We start from the raw sequence: 26,907 nt of genomic DNA on the forward strand, positions 1-26,907 counted from the left end.
AGGACAGCCACAAGTTGGCAGAATACCACTTAATATTTTGATGGGCATTAATATTGACTTCTTCAGTTTCTGTTAAATCTCTTCCTTTAGTTCTCTGAATTACAAATAATTACAGTGGTACCAGTACAATTGGCAATATACTGTCAGCAAAGTTGCCAAGATGGTCAGGGGTGGGGGGGGGGGGGGGTCTAGGTAGGTATCTGAGAGCATATGTGAATGTTTGTGTACATATGTGCTACTTTCCCGTTAAAAAGGAAAGCAAGAGTGCCAAGTAAATATATATGCGCTAAGTTGTTTTTGATGCTCAATAAATACATTTTGGGAAAAAAATCTCCTCTTCATCTATTTTTCCTCTACCCCCCTGTCTCCAACACTCCCCTGCTCCCTTTACCCTTTCCTCTCCATTCAGAGAGCTACCCCTCCCCATCATGTCTCAGCTTCTCTTCTGTTCTCCCACCTATGACCTGAGCTCCTCACCTCCTCCTCCCTTCCCACCTTTTAATTCAAGAATCTGCTTGTGTTCTTTTTGCTGATACCTTGCCTGAAACGTTGGTTACACCACCTCCTGTGGATGCTCTATTAGCTGCTGAGTTCCTCCAACACTTTGGGCAGTATGATCAGAGCCTCCCCACCTCCCTCGGAACTGGGTAGACTCCACTCCCTCTCTCCCCTAAGTTGGACCTGCCCCACTACCCCCTGGGGTCAGGTCAGTCCCACCCCACTCACCCACAACAAGACCAAACCCTCCCATTCCCCCTGAGGATGGTCTCTCCCTTGTCTTCCCCCCACACCCCCCCCCCCCCCAAGTTTGGGTCAGACCCTCCCTACTCTTCCCCCCCCAAGTTTGGGTCAGACCCTCCCTACTCTTCCCCCCCCAAGTTTGGGTCAGACCCTCCCTACTCTCCCCCCCCCCCCTTCCTAGTTCAGGTCAACCCCATTCCCTACAGGGATAGTCCTTCCCCACTCCCCGCTGAGGTTGTCAGACCCTCCCCACTGCCCCTCAGGTCAGGTCACTCCCTTCCTACCCACTCAGACCAAACTACTCAACCTCATACACACATGGTAGGAAACATCTGCCCCATCTGAGTTCAGATCAAATTGCTCCATTTAATTCTTCAAGGATTACACCACATAATTCCATTAATGCCATGCAAACCTGTGCCAGCCAAGTTGGTCAAAATCAACCCCCATTCTATCTTTAAATTCCTGACACCACTCATCTTTTAATCCAATTTTCTAGTTCCCTTTAACCTACTCATTTATAATTGCGATTAATTAAGGGCTGGGATTTGGAGCTGTGTTTAATGATTTCAGACACTGAAGCTATAATTTCAGATTTATTGTCAGAGTACATACATGACATCACATTCAACCCTGAGATTCTTTTTTCCTGCAAGCACGGCAGAATTTCCACTTATTGGTAGTGCAACAAAAACTGTACTCAACATTCACATGTAAACAAATAAAGAAATGTGATCAAACTGCAATACCACAAGGAGAAAAATAAAAGTACAAAACTAAGAATCCTTAAATGAGTCCCTGATTGAGTTTGTTGTTAAGGAGTCTGACGTTGGAGGGGGAGCAGCTGTTCCTGAACCTGATGGTACAAGTCTTATGGCACCTATACCTCTTTCCTGATGGTAGCAGCGAGAACAGTGTGTAATGGTGGTGGGGGGGGGGGGGGGAAGAGGGGGTGTTGGGTGGTGTAGATCCTTGATGATTCTGCTGCTCTCCAACGGCAGCATTCCCCATAGATGTTCTCGGTGATGTGGAAGGTTTTACCTATGATTACCTTTTGCAGGGCTTTACTCTCAGGGCTATTGGTGTCCCCATACCAGACCATAATGCAGCTGGTCAGCACACTTTTCATCATAAGTCTGTAGAAATTTGCCAGGGTTTCTGGTGTCATACCAAACCTCTCCAAACTCCTGAGGAAGTAGAGGCTCTAATGTGTTTTCCTCACAATGCCATTAGTGTGTTGGCTCCAAGAAAGACCCTCTGAGATAATGACTCCCAAGAACTTACATTTTCACACCCTCTCCACCTCTAATGCCCCAAAATCATTGGATCATACAAATAGCTTCATAGAATACAGCATGGATGTACATCCATACTTGGCTTTTGAGTATGCAGACACACCAGTCCGAGACTAATCCCATTTTTCCTTTCACATCCCCATTAACATCTTTCTTTCGAACCCAGACACCGAGTAATTTGTAGCAGTCAATCAGCCTCCGAACTCAACACACCTTTGGGTTATGAGAGGAAAAACAGACAGATGAACTAGTGCCTGTTCAGTTGGTGCAAAGACAGGGTTTCAGGATCATTGGGATCTATTCTAGGAAAGGTACGATCTGTACAAAAAGGACGGATTACACCTGAACCGGAAGGGCACCAATATCCTGGTGGCAAGGTTTGCTGGAGAATTCAAACTAGTTTGGCATGGAGATAGGATCCAGAATGATAAGGAAGAGAATGGAGCAGATGGTGGAAAAGTTGATGCAATATGCAGTGAGATTGTGAGGAGAGTGGACACATAGTGCTGCTCCAGAGGTTTCAACCACGTGGTCTGAATACCAGTGGCTACATACAACTTTAAATAGCCTGTTAAAGGAGCCGATAGTATTTATAAGTAAAAATCCTGCAACTATGGAGGTTTGTTCCCAAGATGGCAGCACCTGTGCTTGCCAGTGGCCGAGGAGGGCACCAGAAACTGGAAGAAACAGGAAGAACACTCCCTGTTCAGGAGAAGCAGAGGAGACAACCCTACAGGGGTTGAAGGATTCTTACAGGCTGCGGGCTACTGGAGACTGGCTCATGGGAATCAGGTTTTGGAGAGGGTGCTGAGGGAAAGATGGGCTCCTGAAGGGCCTCAGGAGTTGAATGCTTCCTAATTGTCAGATGGAGATTTGGATCTCGGGTTGCCAATTAATTCAATAGGAGTCTGAGTGGCTGCGAAGGCTGCAGGAGCACTGGAAGCAAATCCATGAACATTCAGTGTCTCTGAAGGGGCTGTCTTTTGCTTCTCTTTCTCCTATTGTTAGGTGTGCTGGGCAATGCTCATGGTGACTCTGTTTACCTTATAGCAGACAAAAGTTAAAGTACATCATCTGTTATATCTTTATGTAACAATAAAAGGAACCTTGAATGAGGGAGATGAATGTAGACCATGGATCAGTACATGGAATTACGATGTTGTGCCATCTCAGACTTGGCTGATACAGGTCTTGTGCTTTAGATGTTTTAAAAGGGTTACAAAGGAGGTAAAATGGGGGGGTGGGGGGGTAGTAACATTACTAATCAGGGAAAGTATCACAACTGCAGAAAGGAAGGACATTCCAGAGGGATTGTCCAGAGTCAGTTTGCGTAAGTCAGAAACAAAGGGTGTAATCTCTGTGTAGGAGAAGTTTATAGGCTCCCAAATACCCCTCAGGATACTGAGGAGCAGATTATTAGGCAGATTTTGGAATCATGCTTTTTAAATTTAGACCTCCAGCCAATTTACACCCAAGTAACTTTTGAACGATGGGAGGAAACCAGAACCCTCAGGGAAAACTCACGCAGACACGGGAGAACAAACTCCTTATAGACAGCGCGAGATTTGAACCCCAGTCCCAATCGCTAGTGCTGTAAAGGTGTTACACTAACCTCTATGCCAACCATACCATCCTAGTATTGGGTAATGAACCTGCTCAGGTGACAAACCTCTTTGTGGGGGAGCATTTAGGTAATCGTGACCACGAATCCTTGATCTAAGCAAAGCTAAGGACAAGGATAAAAGCAGACAAAATGGTAAGGTGCTTAATTGGGGAAGGGCTAATTATGATGGATAAGGCAGGAACTGGGGAGAGTAAATTCGGAATAGATGTTCTTGGAGAAAAGCACAAAAGTAATATGGAGGGTGTTTTGGAACCTCTTGTGTGGAGTTCCGTAAAGGTTTGCCCCACTGAGACAGTTAAAAGATGAGAGGATAAGGGAACTGTGCTTGACAGAACAGGCAAAACAATTAGTCAAGAAGAAGGAAGCACACATAAGATTTCGGAAGCAAAGGTCAGGAAGGGCTCGTGAGAATTATAAGGTAGGAAAGCATTCAAGAGGGAACTTGAAAGAGCTGGAAGGAGGCATGAGAAGGTCTTGGCAAGTAGGATTAAAAAAAACTATGGAGGTGTGAAGAACTGAAGGATGATTTGATGTATAAAGGAGGTAATAATGTGCCTGGAGGCAGAGGAGATCCTAAATGAATACTTTGCTTCATTGTTCACTAGAGGTGGGGGGGAAACGACCTTGGACAATGTGAGGTCAGTACAGAACAAGGTTGTGTTCTGGAATATGTTGAGGTTAAAAGGAAGTGCTGAATCTTCTTAAACATTTGGATTGATAAGTCCCTTGGACCAGATGAGATATGCCCCAGGTTACTACAAGAATCGAGGGAAGAGATTGTTGGGGCATTGGCAATGATCTTGAGAATGGCAAATGTGGTCCCCTTGTTTAATGAATGTAAATAGGGAGAATCCTGAAAATTACAGACCAGTGAGGCTTACGTGAGAGGTGAGCAAACTATTTGAGAAGATTCTTGACAAGGTTTACGAGCATTTGGAAAAGCAGTCTTCTCAGGGATAGTCAGCATTACTTTGTGAAGGACAGGTCATACCTTATTTGCCTAATTGATTTTTTTGAGGAAGTGACAAAAAAAATTGATAAAGGTAGGGCAGTAGATGTGACGTATATGGATTTTAGTAAAGTTCTTCGTGGTAGAAAGTCATGATCATAGGATTAATGGAACCTTGTCTGTGTGGATTCAGAATTGGCTTGACCAGTGGAATTCTGCAGGCATCTGTTATAGGACCCCTGCTCTTTGTGATTTTTATAATGACCTAGATGTAGAAGTGAAAGGATGGGTCAGTAAATTTGCAGAAGACACAAAGGTTGGAGGTGTTGTGGCTATTGTAGGTGGTTGTAGAAGTGAAGAAATTTGGAAGATTTAATTTGCAGGTAGAGTACATGGTAATGGCAAGATTCTTAAGTGTGGAAGAACAGAGGGACCTTGTGGTCCAAGTTTGTACATTTCTCAAGGTTGCCACACAGATTGATAGGGTAGTTAAGTAGCTTATGATGTGCTGGCCTTCTTTAGTCAGGGGGAGGAGTTCAAGAGTTGTGAGGTAATGTTGCAGGTTTATAAAACTCTGGTTAGACCACACTTGGAATATTCTGTTCAGTTCTAGTTGTCTCATTACTGGAAGGATATGAAGAGGGTGTAGAGGAGATTTACCAGGATGTTGCCTGGATTGGAAAATGTCTTATGAAGCAAGTTTAACAAAGCTAGGGCTTTTCTCTTTGGAGCAAAGAAGGACGGGAGGTGACTTAATAGATTAAGATGAGAGGAAGAGATCAGGTGGATAACCAATACCTTTTTCCCAGGGTGACAATAACAAATGCCACAGGACATCTGCATAAGGTAAGGGGAGATAAGTGTAGGGATATGTTAGGATTGTTGTTCTTTTACACAAACTGTAGTGGAATTCATTGCCAGGGGTGGTGATGGGGGCTAGTACAATAGGGACATTAAAAAAACCTTAGACACATATATGGATGCAAGAAAAATAGAGGTGAGATAGAAAAGGTTCAGATTGTTGAGTAGGTTTATATGGGTCAGCACAACATTATGGGCAGAAGGGCCTGTACTGCGCTGTAATATTCTATACTATCAGCATTATTTTGCTTTTCCCAAATCTACTTCCTCTTTCTCACTACATAAATATTCTTGGTGTTTAATACTCAAACATTGGTTAACAGTAAACAGGAGAAAATAATGCTCTTTCTGAACACTTGATCAAGGCTAAATTCCAATTCAAATTTATTTCCAGATAAAAATCACAAACACATGAGCACTTGAAAATTCACTGCTGAAACATATTCCCTGGCTGCAGCAGGTTTGCTGGTGAAACTATTTCATCCCTGTTCCTTGGGTTGCTGCACGAGTTATTGTGATGGTGCAACTTTTCTACAAACAAGCATCAAATCAAGACTGAAATCCAGAGAACTTCATGTGGTTTTCAATCTCAGATTCCTCAAGTTTCTGAATGTTGAACACCATGCCTGAAATTACCAATTTCTCCGAATCATTGATCACCTACATCAATATTTATAAAATCTCGTCCTGCACTATTCTGTTGAATGTTTCTTTCATCCCATTGAACATTTTTTTGCTTCATTAGTTTAATCATTTTGTCCCAATGACAGACCATCAGAATTCCCCATGCAATGATAGATGACCAATCTTAATCATATTCAAATGGTAACTCTACAATCATTAATCTCCCACCCTGCTCAATCTAAATCTTCACAAAAGTCTTCACCAAAATGTTGGCTTTTAAAAAAAAACCTGACAATTTAAGAGGGTTCAATCCAACCACTAGAATACCTCCTGCCCAAGTGGAAATTATGCATGTTCTGCTGCTCCTCTGACCCAGATGGGAGGCATTGAAATAAACTCAACTGCAGGTTCAATCTGTACACCATTGTTCTTTGGGCTGCCTCCGTTTCCCCTTCAAACACTATTTGTCATTGATACCTTCCAAAGGACTACCCAATAACTTGCCCATCCTCTTCAAACATGCCAGGCCTTTCAGCAGTTTCTGGTTTTAATATTGAGGGTGTTTCTGGAAATTGGGCTGCAAATGGCGAGAGTGAGAGAAAGGAGTGTGTGAGAGTAAGAATGTAGTACCAAGGAAGAGGAAAAGTGAGAGCAAAACAGACAATGTATGCAAAATGAAGACATTGAGAGATGGCTTGGTGAAGTGAAATACCATATATTTTGGAAATCTGAAATAAAATGCTAAAAATAGCAAGACTGATAGTATTTGTAACGAGAGGATGGTTAACATGATCTTTTGTGAGCCATTAACCTGAAATATTCTTTGTTTCTATCCCCATAGATGCACAACCATGTCTCAATGTCATGTAGCATACACATGTATATGTCCTATCTGCTCATTTCTAGCATTATTAATTTTTAAAACCTGGATTAATTGAACTTTTAACCAATTACAGACTATTCCTCTGTAGTTTATCACTTACCTGAGCATCTCCTTGCTCTCCCTCTCGGGAATTGATGTAACTAAACTGACCCCTCACTATTGGTGAACAAGTAGAACCCCTCTCCTCCAGCCTGGGCATCCTGGGGTCAAACAAACATATTGCTGACACTATATATTATTGGTGAACACCACCCAAAGCTCAGTGAGGAACACCTCCTGCATCTACTCCAAGGGCCTGTACAAAGTTGACATAGCATTGAAGCATTCAAATGACACAACTGAATTAGTAATAAACCAGAAAAGTGCTGAAAGGCTGCAGCAGATCAAAAGAGTGTGGAGAGAAACAAGTCGATGGCCTTGCAGAATTCCCACCTGCCAAACATTTCCAGGTTTTTATTTCAGATTTCCAGCATCTGCAATATTTTACTTTTGCCCCTCTGAATTAGTGGTTATTCAAGTTAACAGTTCATTTTCCAAACCAGTGGAGCTTTTACTCTGGGACACCCTCTGTTTAGTGAATTCTGAATGTTTAAAAATCATCCAAGTGTTGCAACACTTGGTCATTGATTCAAGGACATAACTTCTCCAACTCCAGGGAGACGAATTAAACGACAGAAGTAAAGTCTTGTTCTGTGAGATTATCTTTGACCTCAGTGGGGAGTCGATCAAACAACATATCCTCAACAATGAGATTGGTCTTCTTGAGTAATGTGCAAAGGCCAATCTCAGGGGGCAGCCTCTCCAAGTGATTCCCTTTCAGTTCCAGGTGAGTGAGTTGGGTCAACTGTCCAATTTCAGGTGGAATGCAAGTGATGCAATTTTGCCCCAGATGTAACATTTTCAGTTTTAGGCACTGGAAGAGCTGAATGGACAGGGCCTCCACTTTGTTTTTGGTGATGGAGAAATGCTGCAAGTTCTGGAGTGACTGAATGTCTGGGGGGAGAGTTGTGAGCAGATTGTGGCTGAGGTCCAGGTGTCTCAGTTTTCTCAGGGTGAACAAAGCACTTGGCAAGGACTCCAGTTTGTTGTTGTTCAGGAAAAGCTGCTCAAGGTTCTTGATGAGGCCGATGGTTGTTGGGATGGAGAGGATGGAGTTGTGCCAAAGTTTGAGGCAGGACAGCCTTTTGAGATGCTGGAAACTAACGATCTCCTCAATGGTTTGAATGTTGTTGGCTTTCAGGTCGAGTTTCTGAAGGTTAGCAAGGCTGAATATTGCATGCGGGATCCTCTCAAGCTCACAATTCTGTAGCTCAAGATCAGACAGGGTGGCTAACTTCTTCAGATTATTCAGAACCAGCAACTTGGTGCCATCGTTTTGAATTACTAACTTGGACAGGTGAGTGGCGAGTTCCATGACATTGGAGGGAATTTTGGAGAGATTGCTCTTCAGGATGAGTATTTTGAGGTGCCTCAGTTCCTTGAGGGACTCCAGTCCAATGGCCTTGTTGGTTTCTGAATTCAGATTCCCGGAAAGGTGGAGCTCGATCAGGTTTTTGAGGGAGTATACCCAGAGAGGGATCTCGCCAATGTCAGTGAATTTGATGTGCAAGATGTGAAGGTGATCTCTGAGGAAATTGAAGGCAATTTGATCAACCCTTGCAGGACAGTGGTAGAGATAGAGCTCCCTCAGGGCAGCCATCTGAGAGATCTTAGCTGGCAACTTGACGTCAGGAACCAGCTCCAGCTTCAGGACCTCCAGATCGCTCATGTCAAAGACCGCTTTAGGAATTCCTGACAACATGAAGAGCTGCAGTTCGAGCTTCCCTTGGCTGTTTTTCGATACATGCTGCCTCAGCTTCTCATATGTCCACTCATGGTTAAGGTTCATCTCCAATAACTTGCTCTCACAGCCTTCAGACAGAAAAATAGCAAACCTCTTGGAGTAGAGTTGATCGTATTGATCCACCATGTGCAACAAAAAGGCAAAATCATTCTTCACGTCGGGAATATCACTGAAATTGCTCTCCTCGCGTACCTTCTCAAAGGAATATTCTTTCAAAGAGCCGCGGAACAGCCAGAAGAGCGTATAGAAACATACCAGTCCATAAAGTGCAATGACAATGATGTAGGTGATGAGGAGTTTCTGAAGCATGTAGGCCATACTGTGGGTGCAGAAGAAAACAGAGTAACCGGTGACATTTTTTATATTGGGCTTGCAGAGGTGTTCAAATGCAATTGAGTCAACAAAGGTAAATGCATAGCTCAAGATGATCATGAACTTCAAAGCCTTCACCACTGTCTGACCAACATAGAACTTGTAGATCAGGTCCCCATCCTCTGTGTGGGCCCGAAACCTGCGCACCTTTTCAAAGAGAGCCTTGGCCTGTTCGCCATCCTGCTTGTCCAGAATGTTCATGGAGGGAGAGCCAGTAACAGGAGGTTCGAAGGGCACTTCAGGGCAGGAGGCCAGTGAGGAGCAGGTGTCAGAATTGTCACTGGGCTCCAGTGTCACTGACTTGAACATTTTAGTCCGGTGCTGGCTGTTCTCAGGGTCTTCATTGGCAGTCTCTGAAACCGCTTTTGTGGTCCAAGGCGACTCAAAACACTTCCCCAGAATGGAGACGAAATGTTCTACCTTGGAGAAGGTTTTTGGGAATTTGAACCAGAAATTTCCACTGATCATGAGGATAATGGAGTGGACAAGGGCGACATAAGGAAAATACTTGGAATACCATGGCAAGGCCTTCTGGTAACAAACTTGACTTATGTAAACATACTGCTGGTAATCCAGGTTTGTTTTATGACCTCCTACTTTTGATTCTTTAGATTTGCCATTGTTGGAGGAATTTGGTACTCCCAAAGAACTTTGGTTCATGCTCTGGTTCTTCATTGATGACAACTCCTTTTCAGCAGTTGAAGCTTTTATTTCCGGTGTGGAGCACCTCAAAGTCATGTTCTGACTGTTATTGTTGCAAGGTAAACATGCAACTTTATCATTGGAAATGAGCAAGGTGGCTGATAAGAGGGACACCATTAACATGACCACCACAAAGTAGTCCATCAAAACGTCCCACCAGGGTTTGAGTAGGCGATGAGTGGGCTGACTCTCTGAGAGAGTGGCAAGTTCTGTCAGAGTGATCATGTCTGTAAAAGAGGAGCAGTAGCATTAAGCAGGAGAAAAACACTAAAGACTGCAGACACCGTGGTTGAAGTAAAAACAATGCTGGAGAAATTCAGCAGGTCAAACAATGTACTTTATGTAGCAAAGATAGATACATAACCAACATTTCAGGCTTGAGCCCTTCATCAAGGTATGAGCAAAATATAGGCAGGTACCTGAATCGAGCTGGGTTTATACTGTCTCAAACTGAAAGAGGCAAGTCTCGAAAGGATTGATGTTTGTTTTGGCCGTGGTTTCTGGAACCAGGGGTCCATCTCAGAGTAAGGAGTTGCTCATTGAAGATCGAGATGGGAGGAGTGCGAGCCCAGACAAGGGGTGGGGGAGGGGTGTGGGGAGCCTGAGCCCGGGGGGGGGGGGGATGTTTACGAGACTTAGGGTTGAGGTGGGGTAGACTCAGAGGGTGCCTCCATGGTGGAAAGGTCATTAGACCTTCGCGTATTTCCTGACCATTTGGCCCATCAAATCCATGCCAGTACCCAGCGGTTCCCATCAATCCTAGTCCTCTATTCCACTTCTCCCAGGTGCCTGTCATCCCTTCCCCAAATGTTCACTGCCGCGCACACACGCAACATTTCCCCCAACAACCTGTATGTCTATTCGTTGTGCAAACTCCACAGAGACAGCACCAGAGGTCTTAATGGAATCTGGGTCACTGGAGAGTGGCTTGTGGGAAGGGGGAAATTGACCTGAGTTAGAGGTCTTCCAAGCCAGAGACTAAGGATTTGCATGGAAAGCATTTACCTCACCTTTCAGAAATCATCAGATTCCCTAATTTTGCTTTTATTTGACGTAGCATTTTTAAAGTGGAGAATGAGCAGAAATGATGGTAGACAACGATGCAGGTGGGGAATGAGAGGTGGCTCTGGATGAAAGTTACAATGTTGATCCTCCAAGATGGTATCTCTAGGTTACTCCCAGTGTTGCATGACAATGAGAGTGGGAAGAAGACAGAGCACATGGATACATGGGGACCAGCTGGTGCAGGAGGGAGGGTTCCAAATTTATAAACAATTGGGATCATCCCTTCTGGGGCAGAGGTGACCTGGACAAGAGAAATGGGTTACACCTGAACTGGAGGGAGTCCAACAACTCTGGCGGGGAGGTTTGTGAGATTCACCCAGGAGGCTTGAAACTAGTCTGGCAGAGGATGGGATCCAAGGTGGAGAGAGAGGGACTAGAAAGGTTTAGGAGAGCAAGGAAGGAATGTTGTAGCAGATGGTGGGGAAGAAGCACTGAGATGCAACGGGGAAACCTAGTGTTTATTTTAACGCATGAAGCCTGACGAGGAAAGCGGACAAACTCAGGGAATAAATCAGTACAGAACAGTGGGGTGTTGGAGCCATAGCGGAGATGTGTTTGAAGGAGGACCAGGACTGGCAGCTTAAGGTTCCAGGAAACCATAGTTACAGGTATTTGGAGGTACAGTGGGAAGAGAGGTGGGGGGAGGGAATGCAATATTGGTCAAAAATATTACAGTCGTCTTTGGAGAGGATATTGCTAGAGAATCATTGTTTGAGGCAACGTAGGTGAGAATTAGGAAGTGAGAAGGAGCGTTCACCTCAATGGGTGTGTACTATAGATCATCAGGCAGTCACCGGAGGCTCGAGGATCAAACCTGCAGAGAGATTTCTGAGGTCTCCAAAACTAGCACAGCTGCTCTGGTCGGTGTTCAATGTCCCCAACATCGACTGGGAATGTCAATGTGTTGGGGAATGGATGGGGTGAACTTTGTTCAGCATGTCCAGGAGAACTTTCTCCAATCACCCGTAAACAGGCCGACTGGGGAAAGGGCAATATTCAACCTGGTCGGTAACTGAGGTATCAGTAGGGGAACACTTAGGAACCAGTGGCCAGAATTCTAGGAGCCAATAGTTATGGAAAAGAATAACATAGTTAAAAACCTCAACATGTTTAGGCAAGTTTTGGCATAGTTTGGATTATGGAGGGACATATGACCTCTCCGTCTGGAACCTAGTCGGAAGTCGCATCTCCTACCAATCAAGGTTGGACTCCGTCCACAAATTAGTGCATACCAGACCATTGACACCTTTAATCACCCAGTGATTACCTGGACAGGACCCTCCAGCTTACTGTTCTATGAAGTCCATCACTCTGAGACGAGGGAAAGAATAGGTTCCCTTAAGGCAGGGTCAGCACCAGAATGAGTGTTAGAGGAGGGCATTAGGGTAACTGGGTGGGGCACAGTCTAACAAGTCATAAACTCACTCAGCAGGGGAGGGGGGTGCCTACCTGGTGAGCAGATGTGAACTTTCTCTGTCCCTCTGACGTAGCAGCCGAAAGCGTTGCTTTTATTGTGTGAAGAGTCACTAGCGTGCATCAAGCTATACATTAGTGATGTTTGGCACACACTGGTGACACGAGCTGGACAGACAGTGAGCGATGGCTGCGAATATATGAAGGCATAGCACCTCGCAATGGGGGACCATGCCCATTAATTTCTCCCCTTCCCACCCCCGGCGAAGACCTTGCCTTAAGGATCAGGAGAAGCATCTATGTGTAGACTCAGAGGAGATAGGAAGATCACAAATATTTTGTAATTTTTTTGTGTGGAGCAGGATAGGTGTGAGTGGGAGGGGGAAAGAGTTAACTAAAAATAATCCTTGGGCATGCCTGCATCAGTCGTGAAGAGAAGTTAGTCTTCAATTGTATCAAGGTGGATAATGTCCAGATCCAGAAGGCAGAAAGGAGTGTTAGGTTGAGGACAGGAGAATTTCTGGAGGACTGGAGGATGTAAAATGTGGTGCCCAGATTTAAAAAGGGCTGTAAGGATCATCTGGGTTAACTATGGACCTGAAAGTCTGAGGACAGCAGTAAATAATCTGCTGGAGAGGATTCTGAGAGATGGAATCCATCAACAATTGAATGGACAAGGGGAAATTAAGGAGATCCAGCATAGATCTGTATGCACAAGAGCAACTAGATGAAAAATGAATTGCTGTGATAGAGTCAGAGAGAAATTATAGAGGACAATCTTTCAGACTGGAGAGTGCCTCATGGTTCAGTTCCAGGACCCTTGCTTTTTGTAATGGACAAGGATGTTTGTGGCAAGGTTAGTAAGTTTGTTGATGATAGGAAAATAGGTGATACTATGGGAATGGGGATCCAGATCAGATGGGGAACTGGATAAGGGAATAGCAGTAAGTGTGAGGTGGGTACATCGAACCAGGAAAACAGAGTAGAGAAGAGAGTGTTTGAGACCCTTGCCTTCATTGGCTGGGGCATTGAATATGTGTTGGGATGTCATATTGAAGCTTTACATGACAGTAGTGAGGCCACACTTGGAAATATTGTGTGCAATTTTGCTTGCCTACCCATAGAAAGGATATTATAAAGTTGGAAATTATACAGAAAAGTTTGTTGCCAGGATTAGGGAAGTCGAATTATTTTGAGAGACTGGAAAACTGAACCTGCTGGGAGGGGATCTCATTGAAGTCTTTAAAATCATGAAGGGTGAATTGTAATAGTCTACTTCCTAGAATAGGAGAATCTAAGATGAGATGCCATTTCTAGAAGGTGAGGGAGGTGGGATAAAGAAGGGACACGAGGGGACAGTTCTTCACTCAGAGAGAGGTAGGCATGTGGAATAACCTGATGGACAAAATGCTGGAGTCAGGGACTCCATCTTCCTTTGATAACTCGTGGAATGGGGGAACTGGAGGGATGTGGGTAGGTTGGTCTGCAGCAGGAGGGTACATTGTTCAGTAGGGACATGCTCGACCTGTGGGCCTGATCCCACACCATGGGACTCCAGGACTAAAGCAAACAAAAAGTGGTCAGATACTCACATAAAATTGGCGTTGGCTTTCTGCTTTCAAAGCAAACTGGACGTTTCCAGGTTAAGGCCCCAATCAAGTGGTAAACCAAGATATTATCAAGTATCCACACACATACCTGTGGAAGGAAGGGCTACTATTAAGCCAAGTTTATTATCATCCAATTGCACAAATACAACTCAACAAGATAATGTTCTCTGATCCTCGAACAAGCAGATATAACACACATACAGACAAGCAATACATATGCAGGACAAGTATTCATGTATATAAATAAATATGGGTTTATAGATAAGAGTGTCTCGGATGGTAAGTGTGATCTGTTCCTTTCTGTATTCTCTCTGCCCATGAGAAGAAGCTATTCCTCAGCCTGGTGATTCTGGCTGTGTTACTCCTATATCTCTTTCCCAATAGGAGTAGGTGAAAGATGCTTTGTGCAGGGTGTAGAGGTCCTGAATGATGTTGCACACTCTCTTTAGACAATGATCCCAGTTGATTATGTTGAAGGTAGGGGGGCACCTCTCTGCCACTCTTATGGTCCCAGAGATTGACCTCCAATCCGTTTCTCTGCAGAAACCATATCACAGTGTGATGCAGCCAGCCAGAATGCTCTCAATAGAACTCCTGAAGAAGGTTGACATGATTGTGGTCGGCAGCCTTACCTGCTTCAGTCTTCTCAGGAAGCACTGTTGCACCTTCCTTATAAGTGAGGAGATGTTTTGTGTCAACAATAGGTCACAGATTAAGTGAAATCCAAGGAAATTGGTGTTCTCTACTCTCTCCACTACTGAGTTATAGATGTGTCATGGAGGTGGGCGTTTCTAGTCCTCCTGAAGTCCCTGATCATTTCCTTCATCTTGTCCACATTGAGACTCAAGTTGTTACTCTCACATCATCTCAAGACTTTCTACCTCTTCTCTGTAGTGTGACTCATCATTGATGCTGATGAGGCCAATTACTGTTGTGTCATATACAAACTTAATGACTCTGATGGAGCTGTGACAGTCATCTACAATTCCTCCACACTCACACAAACCAGAGTTGCATCAGTTTGAGCAGAGTTCAGCAAGGATTTACAAAGGTCAGGAGCAGGAACCACGTACAACTTAAAGGAGAGCATTAGTCATCAGCAGGTGGAAGTTACGTAGTTACAAGGCTCAGGAAAGTCCCTTGCTTTTTAATGGGGTAAACACTAGGGCGGCAGTTAGTGTAGCGGTTAGTGCAAAACTGTTACGGCACCAGGGATTGGGGTTCAAATCTGGTGTTCAAATCTGGTGTTGTCTGCAAGGATTGTGTACGTTCTCCCCGTGTCTGTGTGGGTTTCTTCCGGGTGTTCCAGTTTCTTCCCACTATTCAAAAACTTACTGGGGTTGTAGGTTGGATGTAATTGGGCAGCACGGCTTGTGGGCTGAAAGGGCCTGTTACCATGCTGAATTTAAATTGTTGGCAAGACCACACATGCTGTAGTTCACCTTCTGGTTACCCAGATGGAGCAAAGAAGTTATTAAGCTGGAAAGAGTGCAGAAAAGATAAGGTTCCCATCTATGGAAATTAAAGATGAGAAGACATGAAACTGAAGATTAGTGGCTGGTTTAGACAAGAAATTGGTTGGGAGGGAGACAATAAGATTCTATGAACTGAAATTGGAGGATGTGCAGTAACTGCTGGTGGCTTCGCAGGATAGCACTCAGACCTTGAGCTTAGAATGTCTGGAGGACAGCAAATGCAGCCCTCTTTTTCTGAAAGGCAGCAGGGTGAAGCTGGTAATTTACAGACCAGTGAGCCAAACAATATTGGTATCACTTGGAACGGCAGAGATGATCAGAGATAGCAAGTATGGATTTGTCAAGGGCAGATCCTGACCAATCAATCTGATTGACAAAACAAAATGTATCAACGAGGACAGTGCAGTAACCTCTGATAAGGTTCCATGGGGGAAATTTGTCCAAAAGGTTCAGATCCATGGAATTCAGAGCAGGTTGACAGGTTGTATCCATAATTGGCTTGGCATTCAGAAACAAGGGTGATGGCAGAGGGTTGTTTCAGTGAGTGAATGACTGTGACTAGTGGTGTTTCCTTGGGGAAGATTGCTGGGTCCCTTGTTGTTTGTCATTTTAATTTTAAAAAAATGAATGATACAACACAGTAGAAAGCACTTCTGGTCACTGAAACCTCTGCCACCCAATTAACCCCTTACATTTTGGAGGAAACACCCAGAGAAAACCCTTGCAGACACTGGGAGTACATACAAACTCCTTACAGACAGCACCCGGTTCAAACCCAGGTTGCAGGTGCTGTTATAGAGTTGTACTAAACTCTACAGCTACAAGTATGTGAATGATATACAAATGGATGTAGGAGAAATGATCAGCAAGTTCGTGGATGATAGGAAGATCATTGGAGTTGCTGATGACAGTGTGAAGGTTCAAGATGAAAAGGGATGAAGAGTGGCAAATGGAGTTTAATCCTGACAAATATAACCATACAACTGTTTACGGAACAGAAACAGGTCATGTCGGCCCTTCGAGACGGCACTGGTTCACTAGAACAACTCCACTAGCTCAACCCTCCCGCTCTCCGCCCATAACCCTCCAATCCCCTCACCTCCATGTCCACATCCAACCTTCTCTTAAATGACAGAAGGGACCCTGCCGCAACTATCTCATTCGGAAGACCATTCCATTTTGCCACCACTTGCTGAATGAAAAAGCCACCTCTAATATTTCTCTTAAAGTTTTGCCCCCTTACTCTTAACTCATGCCCTCTTGTTCCAACCGCCCCTGCTCTCAGGAGAAAGAGTCAGTTTATGTCTAGTCTATCTATTCCTTTCAAAATTTTAAATACCTCTATCAAGTCCCCTTTCAGTCGTCTATGTTCCAATGAATAAAGTCCCAGACTCTTTAATCTCTCCCTGTAATCCAGATGCTGTAAGTGAAGTGCCAGTTGATGAAGTAGACAAAGACGATGTGGTCAAACAATAATCATGGCTTTTATTAGCAGAAACTCATGGTACCATAATGAAAGACAATAGATGCATACACAGCTATATCCAAGGGGAGCGTCCCCAACAGCAGAGATAATGCACAGCCAATGTTAGCACAGCAAGGCTCGCCAGAGGGGAAACAGGCAGCTTGGCAGACATTCACCACACTAAGCCAGGCAACATCCTTGTAAACCCTCTCTGCACCCTCTCCACCTTATCTTTCTATAATTTGGCGACCATAACGGAGCACTGTAATCCAAACCAGGCCTCACCAATGCCTTAAACAGCCGGAGCATCACTTCCCAGCTCCTATACTCTATACTATGATTTATGAAGGCCTTCTTAACCACCCTGTCTACACTGAATTTTAGTAGTAGTCATGAGGCTAGTACATACACCATAAATGGTCTGGTCCTCGGGAGTATTGAGGGAGAGTCCTTGGCATGCAAGTCAGAGGCCCTTAAAATTCAAAGTCTAGATGTATTGTCAGAGTACGTACTCTACATGACATCACATCACCTACAACCTTGAGATTCTTTTCCCTGTAGGCAAGGCAGAATTTCTACTTATCAGTAGTGCAAAAAAAAACTTGCTCAAGAAAAAATACTTACACAAAAGAGAGAAACAAAGCAGAGCAAATGAACGGTGCCATATAGAAAATAAATATTCAATAAGAAATAATGTGTAAAGTAAGAGTCCTTGAATGAGTCTCTGACTGAGTTTGTTGTTGGAGTCTGATGGTGGAGGGGGAGCAGCTGTTCCTGAACCTGGTGGTGCGAGTCTTATGACACTTATACCTCTTTACTGAGGGTAGCAAGAACCGAGCTCGTCCTGGGTGGTGTGGATCCTTGAAGATTGTTCCTCCTCTCTGACAGCAGCATTCCATGCAGTTTTTCCTCGACGGCTGGGAGGATTTTGCCTGTGATGTCCTGGGCTACGTCCACTACCTTTTGCTGTACTTTCTGCTGAGAGGTATTGGTGCCCCCAGACCAGGAGCATCTGGTAGGGCAGTGCCAGTAGATAACATGGAATATGGGATACTGGCCTTCACCAATCAGTGCATTGAATACAAATGATGAGACCTCAGCTGAGATACTACATGCAGTTCTGGTCATCACCCTTTAGAAAGGATGTGATTCTACTAAGGGGGCATAGCAGGGATTCACCAGGGTTGCCTGGATGGAGTGGTTCAGTTCTAAAGAAAGACGGAAAGGCTAGATCCAATTTCCCTGCAGAGGTGGTTTAGGACAATATGATTAAGGTAGACAAAATTATGAGAGGGAATCTGTACTATTAATTATGATCACTACATGTATGGAAAATTTAAAAAAATATTTTTAAAAACAAAATGTAGGCAGGCACCTCAATTAAAATGGTGTCAGGAAGGACCACAGGCATTAACATCCATTTCTCCGGTTTCTGTTAGCCTATTCCCCATTCTTCCCCTTTGCTCCATCTCTTGGTCTTCTTTCCTCCAGCTTATAGCCCCTTCCCTCTCCATTCACACTGCCATTTTCCCCCCCCACACCCTTTCTTATCTCCTACCTGTGGGACTGTGCTCCAATCCCTACCCCTCTCCTCCCCCAATCACTTTGTTCGGGTGCCTTCCTACATTTTCTCACACCATGATGAAGGGCTCAAGCCCAAAACGTCAGTTATGTATCTTTATCTTTGCTATATAAAGTTCACTGTTTGAGTTGCTGAGTTTCTCCAGCATTGTGTTTTTACTTCAATCACAGTGTCTGCAGACCATCACGTTTTACTAGTGGTCTGAAAGGCTTGTTTCTGTGGCCCATGTGACATTGGCAGGAAAAAGGTGAGATTACAACGAACAAGCCCAATAAACCAGAAGCAAGGATAGATCCTTCAGCCTCCAGCAGGCTCTGCAAGTCAGTACTAACATATCTGGCAAGATGTAAAAGGTCACTTTCCCACACTGACCCCCATCCTTTGATTGCCTGAATACCTAAACATCAATCTTGTCTTAAATCCAACAACTGAGCCTCCTAAGCCCCTGAGTAGAGAATTCCAAAACTTCACCACTGTCTGAGTGATGCATTTCCTCTGAGCAACTCCTTACTGAGATAAACCCCTGGCCCCAGAAACCACAGCCAAGAGAAACATCAACCTTCTATTCACTCTCTTGAGGGTTGACATTGTAGGCCCTACCTACTCAATCTCTCCCATTCAATAAATCAGCCATCCCAGGAATTGATCAATGCCCCCCCAGTGAGTTGGGGCATTCTGGGTGTGGATTCACCAGAGCCTTATATAATTGAAGCAAGATGCCTCCACACTTGTACTCAACATATAGCTAAATTGCCACTAGTCGCTGTACTTACATGTTAACTTTTGCTGATCGACTGCTCTCTTGGTGTAAAACGAGTTGGCTGCACAGATACAATTTTCCAAAGATTGTCTTGATTTTAGCAATGTTGCAGGCCTAAGAAAGTTGGAAGACAGCAGGAAACTATAGTTAGATTGATGGCATCTTTGGGAAATTGTTAGAATCTATTGTTAAGTAAGCAATAAAATTGGTAACTTGTATCAGGCAGAATCAACATGATTTCAAGTTCAACTCTACTGTCATCTGATTATTCATGTACATTAAATCCCTGTTATCCGGAATTCAGAAAAAAAAAATCACAGCTAAAAAAAGGTAAAAAAATACGGAAATTTAAGACTGGCACACCTTGCTGTTAGTTCACCAATCATGCAACCTCAAGAACCAGAAAATGAAATGAACCGGCATCTACCAATCCACATAGGTGCCGGTTACCAGGGGTTTTACTGTACGTATACAACCTGATGAAGCAGCGCAACTCCAAACCAGAATGCATACACATAAACAACACGTAGTAATCCAAATATAAATAAAATTAATTTATGAATTTCTAGAATTGTCTCATCGCCTGTGGGAAGAGCTGTTTCCCAACGTGGCAGTCCTGGTTTTTATGCTTCTGTATCTCTTCCTTATAGGTAGTGTCTCAAAGATACTGCAGGGAGGATGGTAAAGATCTTCAGATTTTACTGAGCCCTCTTCAAACACTGCCCCCTATAGGATATAGTCGATAGAGGGAAGGGAAATGCTCCTGATCTCAGCAGTTTTAATCATCCTCCATACTAACTTCCAATCTGATGCTTTGCAGCTACCATTCCACATTAAGAGCAGCCAGCAGCTCCTGTAGAACATTGTTAGGATGGTGGGCTGTAGCCTCACCCTCCTCAACTTCCTTAGAATGTGTTGGCGCTGCTGCACCTTTCTGACCAGTAAGGTGGTTTGTGGATCCAGGATAGGTAATTTTTAAATGGATCCCTACTTGCCACTCTATGATGGAGCCATTATTACGTGGTGGGGAGTGGACCTTCGTCCTCCTGAAGTCCACAATTATCTTCTTTGCCTTGTCCACAATGGGACACATTGTTGTTCTTGCACCACTGTACAAACCTCTCAATTTCCTCTCTGTAAGCCGACTCATTGTCATTGCAAATGAGGCCAACTACCGTTGTGCCCTCTGCAAATTTGCCAATTCTGTTGGAGCTGAACCTGACAGTGCAGTCATGAGTCAGCAGCGTGAACGGTAACGGGCTGAGCACACAGCCCTGAGGTGAGCCTGTGCTCAGTGTGATGGGGCTTGAGGTTTTGCTGCCAACCAATCAAGAAGTCTAGTATCCAGTTGCAGAGAGGGTGTCGTATTCCAGTGAGGACAGTTTATCCATCACCTTCCAAGGTATTGAGGTATGATTGTGTTCAATGCTGAGCTGAACTCAATGAACAACAGCCTGGCAATATTTTTCAATTATATTAAAGAATAAAAAACATTTGACAAATTGATGAGTTGTTTGAGGATAAAATAAGCAGGGATGAAGCCTTTACACTTCAAATGTTCAGTAAGTTGCCACACAAAAAAAACGACACATAGACCCCCAAGGCTCCACTGATAACATCTCAGCAGTTTGGCATTGATTAATCAATGGAGAGAGCCAGAAAAAAATGGATCACATTGAGGGGGACTATAATCGAACTTGCAATTTACCACAGGGATCATAGCTGTGACCTGGGATCAACTTGCTAATGACACAGTGAAAGGGGAAAAGGTTAATGAGCGAAGTAACAAAAATGATAGAAAAGGAAACAATCAGACAAGTGAGGTAATGTGAAATATGCTTTATTAAGGAGGATTTTTAAAAAAGCTACAGATTGGAAGATATGGCCATCACTGAGACATAGACTGAGACTGTGATTGGAGCTGAATGTCCAAGGGTACACAGTGTATAGGAAAGATAGGCAGGTAGATAGAGGGGATAGCCCTGAAGGTAAGCAATGATATTAAGTCACCAGAAAGGGATTATAGGGTCAGAAGAGGTGGAATCCTTACGGATTGAGTTAAGAAAATGGCAAGGGTAAAAGGACCCTACAGCCCCCCAAATAACAGCTAGGACGTGGACTTCAAGTGACAGCTGGAAATAGAAAAAGCGTGTCAGAAGGAAACTGTCAAAATAACTAAAGGGGATTTTAACATGAAAGGTGATTGGGGAGTCAGGAAGGTATTGGATCTCAGGAGAGTGTTTGAATACCTACAGGATGGCTTTTTGGAGCAGCTTGTCGATGCCGAGGGATTAGCGGTTTTGAATTGGGAGATGTGCAATGAACCTGAGGTGATTAGGGAATTAAAGGTAATGGAACCCTTATGAAGTAGTGACAATAACATGAGAATTTGAATAGGAAAAGCTGATATCAGGTGTGTCAATATTTCAGTGTAACATTTAAAACAGAGAGGAGGAGAAATTTCTTTTGCCAAAGGGTTGTGGATTTGTGGAATTCGTTGCCACATACAACTGTGGGGGTGCAATCATTGGTGGGGGGGTTTAAGGGGGAGATTAATAGATATCTAACTAGTCAAGGAATCAAAGGATATGGTTAAAATGCCGGAACTTAGAACTAGACGTGAGAACAGTTTAGCTCAGGGTGGATTTGCAGAGCAGACTAGATGGGCCGAATGGCTGACCCGTTCCTTTATCTTGTGATAAATAAACTTGAACTTGAAGTATTCAGCTACCCTAGTACAAAATAAAACCCTTTTCTCCCATAGATGGTGAATTCTTCCAGTATAATAGCATCTCCAGTTTCTCATGTCTCCAGGATACAAAATGATGCTTCCCCAGCAGAGTCCCAAAATAAGGCGCCAGCCATTCAGGACAGGACTGAGTAATGTCTGCACTCAGCAGGCCATGGAGACTCAGTTGTTGAGTATTTTCACACAGATAGATTTTAGACATTGAAGCATTTGAGGTATGAGGTATAAAGGTTGGGTTGAAATCCTAATGAATGGGGGAACAAGTATGAGGGGCTGAATGGACTCTACTCCTTATGTGATTTGCATTCTTTAATTCTGGGCACTCCTCCCAACACCATTTCTCCCTGATGTGTGCAAGGTTCTGCTTGTCAATAGGATGTCGTGCTTTGCAGCTGGCAGATTCTGCTGACCTTTGCACTTTACAATGATTGGGAAAAAGCTCATCCTTCCCAACTTCAACAAGCTCAGACTGGAGGAGGAGTCACGTGATGGAGTAGTGGTCGGTCGGGGAACTCCAGCCCTCTCCAGAAAAGTAAAAAATAGAGAAAAAGCAAAGGCACAGACATAAAAACCAAAACAAAGTGAAAGTAAAAGTGTGAAGAAAATGGCAGCGAAGAAAGAAAAACCAAAAACAACGGGAAGAAAAGAAGAAGGAAAGACATCGGAAGAAGGTGAAGGCCTTACCTGTACAAGGAGGCCCGCCATGGAGAGAGAAGCCCGCTCCCCGAGGTCAGTGGAAGCCCCAAACTTGGGACTACAAAAATTGCTCACGGAGCCAAACAAAAGTGCGAATCCTCGCGCATGCGTGATGCGCAAGACAAAAATAGCACTGACGGGAGGGGGGACCGGCTGAGGAGTAGATCTCCACAGCTGAAACAGACAACTACAACAACAGCAAGAGGAAAACATAGAAAATAACGAGAGCAAAAAAGAGAGTAAAAATAAGAAATCAAAGAATCAACAGATGACCAACCCAGAGGAAGACCAACATCAAGACACTTCTAATAAAAATAAGAAGACCAAAAATAACCAACAAAATGAAACAAACAAACCAACAAGAAAACCAGAAGAGACAGAGGTAAAGGACACAGATCCTGAAGTGGACTCAGAAGAAGAGGAAGAACACAGAGAAATGGAAGATGAAGGGAAGGGCAAGTACATGGATATATATTTTTTTAAAGAATATATGGAAACAGTAAAAGAATGGCAGTCACAAGAATTCAGTGAAATAAAAAGTACAGAAGAAAAAGTGAATAGATTAGAGATGATCATGACAGATATAGGAAAAAGAATAGACAAGGTGGAAGAACGAGAAACAGCCATAGAAATGGAAGTAGATGACTTAAAGAAATTAGAAGAATCTGATAAAAAAGTTAAAGAGACACAGGAGCTGTTAGCTCAGAAGATAGATATAATGGAAAATTATAATAGAAGAAACAATATAAAGATAGTGGGCCTTAAGGAAGATGAAGAAGGCAAAAATATGAAAGAATTTATAAAAGAATGGATCCCCAAGGTCCTAGGAAGACCAGAATTACAGGAAGAAATGGAAATAGAAAGGGCACACAGAACATTAGCCCCTAAACCACAACCATAACAAAAACCAAGATCCATTCTAGTAAAATTCCTAAGATATACAACAAGAGAAAATATATTGGAGAAGGCAATGAAAAAAATAAGACAAAAAAACACTGGAATACAAGGGTCAAAAATTTTTTTCCTATCCAGATACAAGTTTTGAACTCCTGAAGAAGAGGAAGGAGTTTAATGCAGCAATAACGGCCCTATGGAAAAAAGGTTATAAATTTATGTTAAAATACCCAGCAGTACTTAAAATATTTATTCCAGGGCAACAAAACAGACTATTCTCGGATCCGGAAGAAGCATGAAAATTTGCAGAACAACTACAAAACAGACAGAGAGATGAAGAGATGTAACAAGAACAAAAATGACAACAAACTATATGTATGTGTGTATGTAGGTATATATATGTATATGTGTGTATGTATATATATAAAAATAGAGTATAGGTAAGAACTAAGAAGGGAAAGAAAGGGAAGAAAGAAGTAAGGAGGGAATTAAGAGAGTGACCTTTGTTATATATGAAGATTAAAATCTTTTCTGGGGGGGGCTGGGTGGGGAAGAATAACAGTCACTGCGAAATCAGTTGACGCTTGCGAGTGAATTCGCAAATCCAAATGGAGAGGGGAGATGTGGTTGCCCGACAAGGGACAAAGGGCAACTCAGAAAGGGGAGGGACTATTGGGGTTAAAGGAATTTTAGATATGAGAATAGTGGAAATATTTTATGTTTTAGAAATGTTGTCTTATAATGTGTTCAAAAAAAGAAAGCAGAAATGGATAAGAAGGGAAGGTGGTGAAATTCACCTAATGAAGATCAAAAATTTATGCAAGATATCTTTTTGAAAATAGCAGACACGCAAGGGAACATACTAATAGGAGGGGATTTTAACCTTAATTTGGACTCAAACATGGATAAAACTGGAAAAAAACTAACAGAAAGAACAAAGTAACCAAATTTATAATTAAATTGATGCAAGAAATGCAACTTTTGGATATATGGAGGAAACAACACCCAAAGGAAAAGGAATATTCATATTATTCGGGTAGACATAAAACATACTCAAGGATAGACCTATTCCTGTTATCAGCCCACATTCAAGGGAGAGTTAGGAAAACGGAATATAAAGCTAACCTCGGCCATCTATATAAACTCAATTACCATCCATTAATGAAAAAATTACAAGACAACTTAGAGCATTGGAAAGACTTACCACTAACACTGATAGGAAGGATAAACTGTATTAAAATGAACATTTTCCCAAGGATACAATACCTATTTCAGTCATTACCAATACAGCTAACAGAGAAATTCTTCAAGGAGTTAAAGAAAATAATAAGGAAATTTTTATGGAAAGGGGGGAAACCGAGGATAGCACTAGATAAATTAACAGAATGGTACAAACAAGGAGGCTTACAACTACCAAACTTTAAGAATTATTATAGAGCCACACAATTAAGATACCTATCAGATTTTTAATCAAACAAGGGAAAAACCAGATTGGACCAGATTAGAACTAGATAAAATAGGGGAGAAGATACCTGAACATATACTATATAAATGGGATGAAAAATTGGTACAACGTAGGAATTCACCGGTATTGCATCATCTGCTCAATATTTGGAAGAAGATTCATGTAGAAAGGAATAAAACAAATTACCAACTACCAAAACTAATATTGACGCAAAATCAGCTAATCCCTTTTACAATAGATAACCTTTCCTTTAGAGAATGGGAGAGAAAAGGGATCAAAAGAATAGAAAATTGTTTTTCGGGAAATAAATTATTATCCTTTGAACAAATGAAGGATAAACATAATATAACTCACGATACAATGCCCTGATACCAACTGAAAACCTACTTGAAGGACAAATTGTGAAACAGTCTGAAGTTACCAGAAGGAAGCAATTTTGAATATGTGATTACAGACACAATGATAATCAAAAAATTTGAAACAAACATGTACATCAAACAGCAAGAAAAGGAGAACGAGGAAACAAATGGTAAACCATAATCAAAAATGGGAACAAGATCTAAACATAAAGAATGAAACATGGGAGAAGCTATGCTCCAGAACTATGAGAAATACAATAAACACAAGGTTACGCATGATACAACTGGATACACAGGCTATACATCACACCTCAAAAGTTAAATAAATGGGACCCAACAGTATCAGACAGATATTTTTGCTGTAAAAAGGAAACGGGAACAACAATTCATGCAATTTGGACATGTGAGAAAGTGGAAAAATTTAGGGAAGATCTAAACCAGATATTAAAAATCACAAAAAGCAATATACCAAAAAACCAAGAGATCTTCCTCCTAAGTAATATAAGAAACAAAGAATTTGGACTCGATTTGGATGGAGCACAAAAAATATTTGTTATGATAGCCCTAGCTGTAGCAAAAAAATGTATTATGTCAACCTGGAAATTAGAAGACAACTTGAGAATACAACAATGGTACATAGAAATGAACAAATGTATTCCATTAGAAAAAATAACATACAATTTAAGGAATAACATTACAATATTCGAACAAATATGGGAGCCATACATGAAACACAATAGAGAAATCCTACCATGGACTTCCACCACCTAAAATGACAGAAGGAGAAGATAACAAAAAGAACTGACTCAGTAAAATTTCTTGTTTATTTTTATTAAGTGACAACATTGTTTAACGGGTTTAATGTATCTTATAGATTGAACTTTAAATGAATGGGAAAGGGAGTGAGGGAGGGAGGGAAGGGAGGGGGAAAAAGGAGGAGAAAACGACACTGTATATATTTAAGAAGAAAAATGTCTGTATGTATCTTGATCAATATGGTTTATAGTGTGAAAAAAAAAATTTAAAAAACAAGCTCAGACTGATGATATATTGTGACTGGATAAGGACTTGAGCCCACACTGAGTAGAGACAGGGCTCTGAGCACGAACATGCACACCAACTCCACAGAAATGATGTTCTAAAACATTTTGGACACGACCAAGTATTGCCACTGTTTGCAGCACAAAAAATGCAACTTGACCAATCCCACAAACAGCAACAGACCAATAACAACATTGGACAAAAAATATTTTCCCCAAAAAATTGGCTCCTGAAAAAAAAAATTGGGGGATTATGAGAATATAAAGTTAATTTCAGATTTGCTGTATCACATAGAAGCTGGAAAAAAACAAATCAACTTAGCGTGATGATATTGACATGAGAGGCATCAGATGCTGAGTACAAACAGATATCAGCGACATTTGGTTCAGTTGAACTAACTCAGTGTCCATTGATGAATTCCAGTTGCCCTGATACCACT

At 42.6% G+C, this 26,907-nt stretch overlaps 1 protein-coding gene across 2 annotated transcripts; it reads right to left on the reverse strand.

Moving 5' to 3' along the window:
• Positions 1-1,324: 1,324 nt before the first annotated feature.
• LOC138758533 (volume-regulated anion channel subunit LRRC8D-like) lies at positions 1,325-19,373 on the reverse strand. Of its 2 annotated transcripts, XM_069927561.1 has the most exons (4): positions 19,278-19,373; positions 13,965-14,070; positions 12,409-12,562; positions 1,325-10,121 (listed from the first exon to the last, which is right to left on the reverse strand). In XM_069927561.1, exons 3-4 carry the CDS (start codon positions 12,506-12,508, stop codon positions 7,642-7,644), a joined length of 2,580 nt encoding a protein of 859 aa, XP_069783662.1. In that variant the 5' UTR covers positions 12,509-12,562; positions 13,965-14,070; positions 19,278-19,373; the 3' UTR covers positions 1,325-7,641. The 2 variants fall into 2 exon arrangements, with proteins under 2 accessions (XP_069783662.1, XP_069783663.1); XM_069927562.1 differs by lacking the exon at positions 12,409-12,562.
• Between the last annotated feature and the right edge of the window lie 7,534 nt (positions 19,374-26,907).

This window comes from Narcine bancroftii, chromosome 3 (assembly GCF_036971445.1).
Source record: "Narcine bancroftii isolate sNarBan1 chromosome 3, sNarBan1.hap1, whole genome shotgun sequence".
NCBI classification, from domain to species: domain Eukaryota; kingdom Metazoa; phylum Chordata; class Chondrichthyes; order Torpediniformes; family Narcinidae; genus Narcine; species Narcine bancroftii.

Bases quoted from the DNA above. Each gene is read 5' to 3' on its own strand.
- LOC138758533 (XM_069927561.1), bottom strand. From the start codon at position 12,508: ATGTATAGCTTGATGCACGCTAGTGACTCTTCACACAATAAAAGCAAC. The intron at 10,122-12,408 runs GTAGGCACCCCC...CCTCTTTTACAG, and splicing joins AGTTCACATCTGCTCACCAG to ACATGATCACTCTGACAGAA.